This window comes from Herpailurus yagouaroundi, unplaced genomic scaffold, assembly GCF_014898765.1.
Source record: "Herpailurus yagouaroundi ecotype Mexico unplaced genomic scaffold, PumYag 140, whole genome shotgun sequence".
Classification (NCBI taxonomy): Eukaryota; Metazoa; Chordata; class Mammalia; order Carnivora; family Felidae; genus Herpailurus; species Herpailurus yagouaroundi.
The window spans coordinates 11062722-11076425 of NW_024412395.1; the positions used below are offsets into that span (position 1 = coordinate 11062722).

General features: G+C 55.5%; 1 protein-coding gene across 3 annotated transcripts in view; it reads right to left on the reverse strand.

Annotated features, from left to right (window-relative positions):
• Positions 1-13704, reverse strand: part of STEAP3 (STEAP3 metalloreductase) — a 52712-nt gene that overhangs the window by 6430 nt on the left and 32578 nt on the right. For all 3 annotated transcript variants that reach the window (XM_040474868.1, XM_040474871.1, XM_040474870.1), the window contains exons 3-4: positions 11968-12495; positions 4658-4822 (exon numbers count right to left, since the gene is read on the reverse strand). In XM_040474868.1, the coding sequence (XP_040330802.1) occupies positions 4658-4822; positions 11968-12495 (693 nt within the window). The remainder of the gene's footprint in view (positions 1-4657; positions 4823-11967; positions 12496-13704) is intronic.

A 13704-nucleotide genomic window follows, 5' to 3' on the forward strand; every position in this document is an offset into this window, starting at 1 on the left:
GGTCCCTCAACCAGCTCCCCGGCCCCAAACTGTTGCTTCCCTAACTCAGGTGGATTTCCTGGGCTTTGCTCAGATGCCTGGGAAGTGCCTTTTACCCCTGAGTCTGGGACTGTGGTTTTCAGATCTGGTTACATGGTAAGATCGCCTGCGGGGCTGGGGAATAATATGAATGCCCACGCCTGGCCCGGAAATGCAGACTAGATTGGTTTGGGGTGGGGCTGAGGCATCGTTAGCTTTTAGAAATTCAGCGATGATGCTCCTGTGCGGGGAGGACTAAGAACAACTAATTTAGGAGACTCTCATCACCCAAGCCTTTCTAGCATCAGGTCGAGAAGTCCCTGTGTGCCCTCTGCCCAGGCTATTTGATTAGGGTCAACCTGGCCCTATACCTGCCTTCCACAAAGATCCACTGAGGCCTTGATGGGCCCTCTGTACTGTGGGGCTGCCCCAGATACTGCAGCAATGAGAACCCACTCAGGCCCAGGAACCTAGCCCCTGTAGCCCCAGTGAGGCCTCAGGTCTCCCTCAGTAACATGCCCCGAAGCTCCCTACCCACGTGGGCCACCACCCCCAGCTCCTAGTTTGGAGTAATGGATTGTGCTGGGCATGTGTACATGCACTGGGAGGGCCCAGGGATGCTGCTCCTGTTCATACATCCTCATCCTTTTGCTATCCAAAATTCCATGCTGACCGATGGCAGCAAGCCCCAGCCTCGGGCTAACGGTTTACAGGGAGGGCTGAAAGTCAAAGACCAGCCAGTAACAAAGGGCCTCTTGACTTTGCAGTCCCAATGGGACGCCTGGATGATCTCAGCAAGTCTGTTTTCCTAAAACTCTCTGTCCTTGGGAACAGTGTGAAGATCCCACACACTGCCCCCATCCCGACAACGCCTGTATTCCCCAAGCTAAAGCCATTTATATTATACGTAAGCTCGTTAGCAAAAAAGAAACAGCCAGATTGTCGGTGGCTTCTGTTGGTCCTCAGTTACTGTGGCACAGAGGGGCTTTGGCCAACTGCTCACAAAGCCGGGGTCAGAGCTGGTCTCTGTCATTATTTCAGGCTGGTGGCCGGAGTGGGCAAGGTCACAGGAAGTTCCCCTACCTTTGGGGCCGACCTGGGCTTCTAAGAGCAGAACCCCGATTCCTCTGTCCAGGTGGGCTGCACTGATCCGGGTATTTTGCCATCTAACCACGTCTACCTGGCTTAGTAAGAACAGTTAGTACAGCTGAGACCAAACCAAAGCAATAACAACAGCAAACAAAATTCAAAACTTTGAAAACAGTCCTAGGAACAAAAGGATGAACACCACCACAAGTCACTGGTCTGGAGTCAACACACCGTTTTGGTGACTCTTAGCTAAATAAACCATAGACCCAGGAGGCAGGCCAAGCCCATTGAGAACCATGGCTCTCCATGGTCAGTTTCTTTCTTTCTTTCCTTCCTTCCTTCCTCTCTCTCTTTTTTTTTTTTTTTTTTTTTAATATTTATTATTTTTGAGACAGAGAGACAATGCAAGCTGGGGAGGGGCAGAGTGGGGGGACAGAGGATCTGAAGCAGCCTCCGTGCTGACAGCAGCCAGCCGATGTGGGGCTCGAACTCACGAACTGTGAGATCATGACCTGATCGGACCTGAGTCAGACACTCAACTGGCCGAGCCACCCAGGTGCCCCTCCAACAGCCAGTTTCTAAGCCTTAGTGCCCTGCGGTGGTTATGTGTGGCAGCGGAAGGAGATGGGAGTGCTAATCTTATGGGGAAGGTTGCAACTTCTCTCAAAACTCATTCAGCCGCTACTAAATACATGTATTGCGCATTTGACGTGTCCTCAGCTCACACCTTCCTGAGGACCACAGGAGGGGGGGCACAGACATAAATGGGGACACTGATGCTCTGACAGGCTAAGAAACTATCTCACGGGGCAGCCACAGTCTTGGGACTGAAACCCAGATCTGCTGGCTCTACAACGTGTGTCCCCCACCACTCCCTACCCACCCCCCACCCCCCACCAGAGGTTACTACACGTATCATGTGCACCTAAGTCCCCCAAGGCGCTTACAGAAACACACTTCTCGGGCATCTGAGTCCATAGGTCAGGGGTGGTCTGGGTATCTATTTCTCCAAGGGAGTTCTGGGACTCCGAACTTTGTGATGGAGGCTTACGGGAACCATCACATTTTTCATTACTGCCCAGTACACAACCACGTATGCAAAGATGACTATTGGAAAAAATATCTATCCGGGGAACACGCAAGGCACTCTGACATTCTGTAACATCCTATTTCGTTTTTAAAAAGCTGGTTGCGATCCACCAAATTGATTTCGTGACCCACCAGTGAGAATCGACCCCAGTTTGCCAACACTGCCCTGGACCATTCGGACCCCCCAGGGCTGGAGTGTCTCGGCATCTCGTGAACTCAGAAATGGGTGGTTGGTAGCTTCGTCAGGGAGAGTGGAGATGTGGCCACACGCCCCAAGCATAATAGCAAAATGCGTTTTGTTTTCTTCCACATATCACCCCCACGGTGGCTCACGACACCTCTGTAGGCATTAACCCCATCTTCTAAGAGTGTAAAGCGAGGCTTGGGGGAGGGCGCAGGTCATCGGCCCCCAGCTGGAGCTGGGACAGGGGGAGGCAGAGCTGGACCCCGGGCTCCGGGCGCTGACGGTTTGCACTCTTGGGAGACAGAGCGTTTGATTTTCTGGACGGAACGCGGGCGTTTGACTTCCACAAGTAAAACCCTGCCATTGTTACCTACCCATCTCCTGGCCTCGCAACCCTCCTGCTCTTGCAGTGACAGAGGGGCTTCCATATTTAGATTTCAACTCTTAAATATGTAAAGTCGAGCGCGGCTGCCAAGGTTCCGGGCACCTTTTGCTAACAAAATCAAATCCTCTGGCTTTCTCCGGCAGCCAGAGCCGGGGCCTGTAATCTACAGCTGCTTAACGGAGCAACTTGCTGGTGAGGGGGGCAACCCGCCATCTGTTTTAATTGTGGATGAACCCCGCACCCCAGGATACTCCGGGCAGGAACGGGAAAATCCCAGATTTGGGTGTGCGCCACATGAGGATTAGCAGCAGATAAATAAAATTCCTTTCTCCCCCCTCCGATGCTGGCCTGCGTTAGCCCCGAGTACTCCTCTGGGGACCTCTGGAGATGAGCAGAGCCAGGGAGATTCAGAAACATCCACTTAAAAAACAAAACAAAACAAAACCACCACAACTTTGTTTTGTTCTAGGGTATGTAAGCATCCCCAGTCGGGAACAATTAATTTGGATTACGTAAGAGCACCGCTCTTATGCTCCCTCTGCAGATCCTGCACCGTGTCCTCGCCACACAGAGAGGATGTGTGACAGATTTTTTGTTGATAATGGGGGTGGATATGATAGCTGTTCTCTGCCCTGATACAGTATCGATGGCAGAACCCAGCATTAGTCAGCACCTATCCACGGAGGGGATGAGTTAATCCACCAACACATGGGGGCTGACCGCGTACTTTGTGCAGAGAACAGTGGGAGATGCCAAAGAAAGATAAAAAAAAAAAAAATGTCCCCGTCTCAGTTGTCCTTTCAGTTGCAACGCGGCTGTGCCTGTCTTGTTCCCTGTCACATCACAGACCTAACACGACGCCTGGCATGCAGTAGGCGCTCAATAAGTATTTGCTGAACTAATACAGGTGCAAAGACCCTGTGCCGTCAGCGGCATCTCCTCAACTGTGTTTGCTGCAGCGTAAGTAACCGTTATCTGAAAAATCACAACAAAAAAAACAAGACAAAACAAAACAAAAAAAAAAAAGAAAAAAGAAAAAACGGGGGAGGGAAGGGGCTAATGGTGAAATAAGTCAAGGTGGGTGTCTTGTAGACGTTACCAGAATCTCTACTGGGTCAAAGTGCACTGTGAGGCTCTTAGGGGAAGGCAAATCTTTTCGCAAATTTATTTGACAAGAGACCTCCTTTCCTCTGGAGTTTTCAGAGGAACAGTGGTCCTTTGGGAAATGCTGTGTTTTACCCCCTATACCCTGGTGAACCTCATGTTCACCTCCTCTTTGCCCTGTGTGAATCAAGGGCCTAAAGGGGACAGGAGGGCCAGGTTGAGATGATGTTGCCGGGTGGCCGGCTAGGCTCACTGATCCCAGCTAGACGGGCGAGATGCTCAAGGATTGTGGAAACTGAGAATGTTTTAGCCCGGGGTTCAGTGTCCTGTCATCTAAATTTTTCTTCTTTAAAAAAAAAAAAAAAAAAAATTATTTACTTTTGAGAGGGATGGGGGGCGGGGGAGGGGCAAACAGAGAGGGAGAGAGACTCCCAAGCAGGCTGTGTGCTGTATCTCACCAACTGTGAGATGGTGAGCCGAGCCGAAATCAAGACCCTTAACCGACTGAGCCACCCAGGCGTCCCTGTTGTCTGATTTTGTCACGCGCCTACACCCGGCTTCCCCAGATGTCATGAGGACGGAGCTTTGTCTGCACCCCCTTTATCAAGAGACTTGGCTGAGCCCTCAAGGCCCCGGAAGGCCCTGGCGTCTGGCTGAACTGTCCTGTTGCACATATTGTGAAAGCCGAGGCGGTTCCCAGAAGGGAAGGTGCTTGCACACGAGGGTCGGGGCCAACGTAAGCTGAGGAAGTGAGCTAGGGCTCACTAGCGCAGGCAGAACTACCTTACCTGAACGAAGCTGAACTCCCTCCAGTTAAGCGAGTTTGCAATGGATGGCAGTGAGGTGACGGCCAGCAGGGACAGTGTGCCGAGGGCCAGCACTCCCAGGGAGAGGTATATCTCCATCCTCCAGACTTCCTCCTCAATCCACAGGTGGCTCTTGTTGGCCAAGACCTAATGGAGATGGAAGAAAAACCGTGAGCACAGTGGCAGAGGTCGGTGGCCTGGGGCGTGGGCGAGCTGGGGTTTTAGGACTGGAGAAACGCCATGCTGGCTAACGTGCCTGCCACACTCCACGTGCGCCTGGTCCTGTTCCAAGTGCTTCTTAGGCATCGGCTCCCCCAGTTTACAACGCCACAAGGTAGGGGTCGCTGAGATCCCCATTTTATAGATGAGGGAAAATGAGGCACGAGGATCACGTAACTTTGCCAAGGTGACACACAGGGTAGTGGACGGCGGGGCTGGGATTAGGACCCGGGCAGTCTGGGTCTCGGCTTTCACAAAGCTTCCCGGGGCCCGGGAAGCAGCACAGTCACGTGAGCTAACGGCAAGGGGTCCGAGAAGTCAGTACGACATACAGACCCTTCAAACATGACCATATCACGTGGTTTTCCGGGCCCCAGATCCCCCAAAGGAAGGAAGAGCTCTGCTAGCTTGGAATCCCTTCAGCCAGATGGGTTCATGCCTCCGCTGCCTGGCTCCCCTTCCAGACTGTCTTACCCTCGACCCTTTACCTTCCTGTTCCCCCAAGCTGCCCCGGCCACTGGCTTCCGCTGAGGGCACGCACGCAAAGACATGCAGAGACACTAAAGCCCTCAGCGCTTCCTGACTCAAAGCCACCAGCCATCTTCCACTCTGTCCCCCATTTCCGCCCGAGGAATACAGCTTTGGCTCAACCATTGTGCCAGGCAACAAGACGGACATCCATTGCCGAGCAGTGAGCACTTATGAAGCGCCTGCTGTGTGCTGTGCCCTGGGCTGCCGGGAGCAAGGGTACCTGCCCTCACGGAGCTCTGGGATCCCCCCGTGGAGCTCAAAGGGCACACGCATCAGGGAGGCCTGCAGGGCCCAGAGACTTCTCCCCCCCCGACTCCCCACGTGGAGTGCCCGCGTGCCTGCCACGCCATGAACAGCACACACGAGGAAGCTTCCATTAAGGTCCTTGCAGCAGAACTATCATTTTCCATCTAGACCAGGTAGCAGAGTTCCTGGAAGTCAAGGTGTTCTCTGAGAAGCACCACGAAATGCCACTGCTTTTCGCGCTACAGCTGCAGACCGAGGAACAGTATTTTCTGTCAGGAAATGTGACTCTGCCTCAGCCGGCAGGTCTCTGCTGTGCAAAACAGAATGACTCATACAGGTTTTTGAGACACTATTTCAGCAGGAAAGAAAAAAATAACCCAAGTCCAGTTACCAGAGACAATATTAAAAATGAATCTGGTGAGGGGTGCCTGGGTGGCTCAGTGGACTGAGCGTCCAACTTCAGCTCAGGTCATGATCTCACGGTTCGTGGGTTCGAGCCCCGCATCGGGCTCTGTGCTGACAGCTCGGAGCCCGGAGCCTGCGTCGGATTCTGTGTCTCCCTCTCTCTCTCTCTCTGCCCCACCCCTCCTCACTCTCTGTCTCTCAAAACTGAATAAACGTTAAAAAAAATAAAATAAAAAAAATCTGGTGAGCTGAGCAAAATGGCTGAAAACCTGATAGGACAAAGTTTAAAGAAACCTAGAAAATGCCATCCTCCCCCCGGGGGCCCCCCCCCCCCCCCCACCGGTGCTTTTCCTGCAGTTGAGAAACACGATCGCCTCTGTTCTATTTTAGGGCCGGTTGGCTCACGCTGGTGTCTTTAAGCCACTAAGGGACCAGGAGTCCGGGGACCCAGGTTCTCATCCTGACCACTAGTTGTATGTGACTGGCCAATCCCAGCTCTGGGCCTCTGTTTCTCCGCTGAGGGCTAGAAGAGGCCACGTCTGAAATCCCACGACTGTGCTTGTGTACTGAGCACGTGTCAGCATTTGCCGGAAGGGTCTGACCGCTACTACCCTGCAGAGGGCGGAGAGGTCCCCCTGCGTCACGGGCTCCGAGTCTTACTCACACCTTCGCAGTGTTGACAACTGCCACCAAGTAAAGTCATCTCCCTGTAAGTTGTTTGTTCTTCAGATACACCTCATTAGTCATTCCTTTCTGCGTTTCGGTAAAATCAGGCAGTTAATGTCATAAGTCAGAGTCTGGATGATTACACACACATACCACACTTGCTTGCAAAATGTCTTGTGTTTTTCCTCTGATATTTCCACTCTGCAGTGACTCTGCGAAGCGGAGGGGTGAGGTGGGCAGGGGAGCCATGGATGGCGAGGAACCTGTGTGAGGACCTGTATCCCGGCTGCCTTCTATAGCCTGTGGGATTTTTTTTTTAAATTTTTTAATGTTTATTTATCTTTGAGAGATAGAGCACAAGCAGGGGAGGGGCAGAGAGAGAGGGGGAGACGCAGAATCCGAAGCCGGCTCCAGCCTCTGAGCTGTCAGCACAGAGCCCGACGCGGGGCTTGAACTTGTGAACCGCGAGATCACAACCTGAGCCGAAGCCAGACGCTTAACCGACTGAGCCACCCAGGCACCCCCTAGCCTGTGGGACTCTTAACTAACCTCCTGGGCCACTGTGCTGTATCTGGTGGGCTCCCCAGTGACCAGTGTCACACACAACTGGCTGGAATATAGATTCGACAGCTCCTCATTCTCCTGGTAATTCTCCCACGTTTACTGCTAACCCAGTTGGCCACCTTGAGAATGACCAGGGTAGTGCTTGCCAGCAAGGGATGGAATGGCGGCGTTCACACGTGGGGTTTCCTTTCCCTGTGCGTTGAAGGCTAGATCCTGAAGGACCCAGGGGCAGGAGGACCAGTGAGGCTGTGGCTGAAGTCCCTCTCCACGTCCCAAGGGTGGGCGGTGGGTGGGAAGAGGGTGGTGCTGACCACCAGCCAAACTCGGAGAAGGGGGAGGCAGGGTGTGAAAGGCAGTCCGTCTTTGGCAGTGGGAGAATGGCTTCGATCTCAAGGCTGGCGTTCCTGCCGATGCTGCCACTAGGGGCAGTCATGAGACCCTCGGCAGTCTTCCTGGCTAATCGCACCGCTGTCTCTTTGTTTATTGCAGGGGAAAAAAGGATGATGTTTGTGAAATGAGTAGCCTGTGACTGACGCACAGTAGGTGATTAGTAAAATAAATGGCTGTGCTGTTGCTCTTAATGGCAGCGAGGCAGTTACACTACTTCTTGCCCTACCTACGCTCAATGTGTCCTCCTCCTAAGAGATGCCTGGTATTGGCTTCACAGTGGCACGGACATGCACTGGGAATCTGTGTTAGGAACCGTGGACCTCAAGGGGTGGAAGACCCAGTCGTGGAACTGAGTGGGGGCAGAAGACAGACCTGTAAATGAGTGATTACAAAGGAGTGCATGATAATAACCCCAGAAGTGTGGACGAAATACAACAGATTACAAAGGTGGGTATGGGTGAGACAGGCAGGCAGGAGGAGCTTAACAGAGGTTGGATGTTAAAGGAAGAATAAAAGGGGGGCGCCTGGGTGGCTCAGTCAGTTGGGTGTCCGACTTCAGCTCAGGTCATGATCTCTCAGTCTGTGAGTTCGAGCCCCGCGTTGGGCTCTGTGCTGACAGCTCGGAGCCTGGAGCCTGCCTCGGATTCTGTGTCTCCCTCTCTCTCTGTCCCTCCCCTGCTCATGCTCTGTCTCTCTCTCTCTCTCTCAGAAATAAATAAAAACATTTAAAAAAAAATAAAGGAAGAATAAAAGGAGCGCCTGGGTGGCTCGGTCGGTTGTGTCTGTCTGACTTCGGCTCAGGTCATGATCTCACAGTTTGTAAGTTCGAGCCCTGCTTTGGGCTCTGTGCTGACAGCTCGGAGCCTGGAGCCTGCTTCGGATTCTGTGTCTCCCTCGCTCTCTGCCCCTCCCTGGCTCATGCTCTGTCTCTCTCTCTCTCAAAAAACAGATAAACATTAAAAAAATAAATAAATAAAGGAATAAAAGTTCGTCAGACTGTCAAGGTGTCCCAGGGTGGGGAGTCTGGGCCAGGAGGAATGAGCTCTGCCCACTCGGAGGACAACATGGGCCCTGAGTGTCACAGGAGCAGCGGGGAGAGAGCACAGCTGTGCTGTGAGGAGTCTATCATTATCCCGAGGACAGTGCAGGACTATTGAACGCTTTTCAGCAGGGACACGGCTAAGACGCAAATTTTAGACTCTCCAACAGCCTGGACTAGGTTTGGGGCGAGGGGAAGAAGAAAACATTTCCTCTGATCTCGATTTTGATCTTGAAACGCACTCCTAGGGAGCCACACAAGCAAATCAGAAAGCGCTACGCAAATATTAATTATTAGGCGATACTACTGTTCACAAACACGGTCTCGGGGGCTTTCTCTACAGCTGGGATGTAGCTCTGCTTCCAAATCTGCAGACTCTGGGGATGGAAGGGACCCCTGCAGAGTCTCCCGTGTCCCAGCTAACGTGGTCCCTTTCTCCAGAGGCCCAGTAGGGCAGCCGAGGTGGTGACCGCCTGCCTGCCTGGAGGCCCCCAGAGGATGGCCCCTGAGGACAGGCTGGAAAGGCCACAGATCAGGCAAGAGCCTGGCAAGAACAGGCAAGAGGCAGAACAGCCTCAGCCCTCAGCCCTCCATCCTAGAGCCCGAGGGCGTGGCTGACCCACAGACTATCCAGCCTCTACTCCAACAACCCCAGGTTCAGGAGACCCACCATTTCCGGGCTGTTCTGTGTCAACCCCTCACCTCCATCTAACCCCCCCCTCCTCCCCGACATACTCTGTCAGCCCTGGCTCTGCCCTCCAGAACTCTGTAGGACAATGTAAAGCCCCTTTGCATGACAGGCCTTCACCGTCTCCAAGTGATCGTGTCCTATGGGAGTGATGGTTGCCTGGCAACCTCCGTCGGGGACCTGCAGCCCTACAGGGCTGTGGACCTCGGGAAAATTACCTCGCACGCGCCCCTCTTCGCTCTGGTATTTGCACGGTGGCAAAACTGGGTTAACGTAATATCAAGCGGAGCCTTGGCGGGGCAGAGAATTTAGAGAGTGGCAATCAGAGGGTGGACGGGGGTACAGCGGGCGCAGGGGTTTACCCGGGGCTCTAGGAGGGAGGAGGCATCACCTTCTTCTCCACCCACTGCTTGAAGCACCTGCCACCCTTTGCGGGCAGCAAACACGGTGCCAGTCCCCGAGGAGCCGTGCAGAGCGTCCTGCCGAGCAGGCTGGCTCGTTTTAGAAGAAAATCTCATCAAAGAGCATCAAAAACATTAGCACTGGGAGGGGCCTCACGACATCAGGGCCTTGAGGACAAAAGAGGGACTGTGACTTGCTGAAGGTCAAAGTCTTTGTGCTAATGAGCGATGCTGGAGGCCAAAGAGTTTAGGACTCTGGCCTTCAGGCCTCCACGCCACCCCATGTCAGCTATGGCAAGGGACCAGACTGTCTTACTCCCTTCTGGGGCCCCAGGGCCTGGTAGAGCCGGTGCTCAGGGAATGAATGAATGACCTGAGTTCTGAAATCATTTGCTCAGCTGTGAATTCGGATTTATTTTCCCCACAGGAAGCAGGAAGGGTATGAGCATGGGTCCGCAGAATGGCGGGATCTGAATCCCAGGCTGTGTGACTCTGTCACGCCACATAACCTCTCTGTGCCTCACTTCTCTCATCCATAAAATAAGGGTAGTATATAGCCCCTGCCTTACAGGAATAAGGGTTAAATGAATTCACGGTACGTAAAGCGCTTAGAATGGTACCTGGAACATAGCACGCTCTTCTTAAGGGTTTGTGACTATTGTTTTTTTTCCCCCTTTTCTCATTTCTAGTGGGTGTATTGCTTCTCTGCCTGAAATCTGGGGTTCTTCCTTTCCCTTAGGAAAGCCTAAGCCCACAGGCACAATGATGCCAGGTGTCTGTGGGTGGGGGAGAACCATGGCATCTGAGAAGCTGCCAGCAGGGAAGCAGGGGCCCCCAGAGGAATAAAAGCTGGGATCTGTGGTTCTCTGGAAGCGGCCCAGCCTTGCCTCCAGCTCCTGCTCTGGGGAGGTGGCCGCATGGCAGGGAAGGGCCCGGCCCTGGTAAGATCCCTGCGACCCAGGCAGCAACAGAAACTTCAGGGGCCACCTGGGCTGAAGGAAAGGTAGACGAAAAGTATCTCCCCGGCACTCGGGCCAAACTCCGTTGAGTGATGAGTGGCCTACGGTGGGAAGGAACCCGTGTCCCTGGCTGGGGGCGGGGGACTGGAGGTCGAATCGAGCAGATGGGGGAAAATAAAGAAAGGCGGTGTTGCTTTACAGACCTGAGCTTGGAACTCAGAACCAGGCCCTGTGAGCTTGTAAACCAGGAGGGAGCAGCAGGGGGCCCTTTTCTGTGGGTACGGGTGCCAGCTGACCCTGCCTGTGTTGCTACCCGGCTTGGCCTGAGGGCCCCTCCATTCCCCGGGGCAATCCTTCTGGCAAAAACAGCACCACGTGGGTTTCCTAAATGAATGAAATTGAGCACGCCCCTCCCGCCCCCCAAAACACCTTGTTCCTGCAGCCTTCCTCACCTCCGCTGACCGGCAACTGCGCTCCGGCTAAAACCCCGGAGTCATCCCTGACCACCCCACATACCCTGAAACCGACAGGCTTCCAAACTCTGTGTACTCTGGCTTCAAAATATGCTCTCGGTACTTTCGTGCCCCCGGCTGCTCCCACCCCACTCCAAGCCCCTACGGGCTCCCGTCTGGGTTCCCGTGCAGCCTCCCGACGGGTCTCTCAGCACCTGCCTTTGACCCCCTCTGTAAGAGTGGTTCTCCGTGCCGCATGGACAACAGGCCGTGAGTGAGACAGGTAAAACGTCAGGCAGATCACCTCCCCTACCCAGAACCCCTCGTCGGCTCCGGGTTTCACCCAGAGTCTAAGGCCAAAGCCCTTCCTTGGCCGTCGGGGCTTCAACATCTCAGGCCTGGCCCACCCCGCCTGCGCTGGGCTCCCCCAGGTTCCCCAAATGCGCCAGGAAGCTCGCCCACGGGAGGGCCTCTGTTCTCGCTACCCCCTGGGCCAGCCGCCACTGGCCACTCCCCTCTCCTTTCGCCTCTGCTCGCCTGTCACCCCCCCCTCTCGGCAAGGCCTCCCCTGCCCACCTTCAAAGCTGTGCTCCCACTCTACTCCCTGCCTGGCTTTTCTCCTCAGTCTCCCCCGCCTGGCGCGCTGTGGCCGCGGGCTTTGGGACTCTCCCCGACCCTCGGCATCGCGCGGCGGGGCCAGAACCGGCCGAGGGCGGCTGGCGGGCGCCGTACCTGTTTGATGGCGAGGTTGACCACCTCGTAGCGGTTAACGCGGCCCAGGGGCAGGCAGAAGCTGTAGAGAGCGTGCAGGGCGGCGCAGAGGAAGCTGAGGAGGCCCAGCTGCTTGCGGTGCTGCAGCCAGTGGTCCAGCCAGTCGGGGAAGCGGCGGTACTTGGTGCCCCGGCGCAGCTGCAGGGCGGCCGCCAGCACGCCGGGCAGGTACACCAGCGACAGCAGCACGTAGGCCACGCACGGCAGCGTCGTGTTGACCACGGACACGGGGAGCTTGTAGAACTTGCTCTTGCCGTCCCGCACGTAGGGCTGCAGGACGTCGCGGATGAAGTTGTAGACGTAGAAGAAGGTGAAGAGGCCCAGGGCCAGGAGGGCGGGCACCTTCCAGCCTGGGAGGAGGCGCAGGGGCATGGCCTCCACCTCCCGGGCCGAGGCCAGGGACCCCATATCCACGGGCATGAAGCCCATGGCCCGTACCACCTCCGAGACAGTACGCTTGGCTTCCGGCTGGTCGCTGCACATGGGCACCTGTGGGGAGGCGGGGGCGGGGGGCGGGGGATCAGATCGGGTCACCGCCCCGGGGGCGGCCGGGGCCTCCGAGAGCGTCTCGGCCAAACTCCTCACTAAGCGGCTGAGGGAACCCAGGCCAGGGAACCACAGAAGGTGTCTCTGACTCCCGGGCCAGGGTCTTTCCTCGGCCCCCTATAGCCACCCAGCTCCCCCGCTCCAGCACGCCCCCTACGTAAAGAGAGGACCCAGGGCTCACCTGACAGTGAGCATTTCGTCGGGTTCATTGCCATCAGCAACCGCAGGCACCGTACCCCCCTAGGCAGCCCTCCAGGGGTCCCTGGAACGGGTGCTTTGAGAACGGTGGCCTGCTCTGGGGGTCACCCAGTACTTGGGCTTTGCATGTGGCCCAGAGCATGCAGCTGTGGTTGCAGCTGTATCCCTCGGTCCACAGTGTCCCCTTCGATGGTGTCCCTCGGCCCCCTGTGGCCCTCAGCCAGCCCACGAGCCAGCCCCAGCCTCGTCGCCCACGGCTTCCCACCATGAGCTCCCCGTGGGCACATTAGCGTCCTCAGATCTCTGAACACCGTGGCCTTGCTGACACTATTATGGTCGGTCTGCTCCACCAACACTGTCTCAGCCCCACTATGGGCCAGGCTTTACACAGGCAGCCCTCAAGCCTGTAGGTTAGCACGTCCCCATTTTTCAGGTGAGGAAACTAAGGTCCAGGAGCATCATTTCTCACCTCTGTGCCTTTGCAGGTTGTCCCCTCAGCCTGGAACGTCCTCCCCGCTCCCTGAACCTGACAACATGAAGCAGGACCGAGCCAAAGCTGACCTTGAAGTCTACCCTAGCCAGCTGCCAGTTCTGTTCCCTGCAGGCCCTGCCACCCAGCCCCCACCTGCTGTCCCTTGCCTATCCACACGTGGGAGTCCCAGGACGCAGGCTGTAGGTAGGGTGCTCCAGTCGGGGGTGGAGAGACACCTGTGGGCTCTCCCACGGGCTGGCACAGAGCTAGGCAGAGGAGGCATCTGAGCTGGACAAATTGGTAGAGGTTCTCACACTAGAGCCAGACATCCTTCCTCCAGGAAAATGGAGGTGGCCTCTTGGCGTTTAAAACCACCTCATCGGGGCGCCTGGGTGGCGCAGTCGGTTAAGCGTCCGACTTCAGCCAGGTCACCACGATCTCGCGGTCCGTGAGTTCGAGCCCCGCGTCGGGCTCTGGGCTGA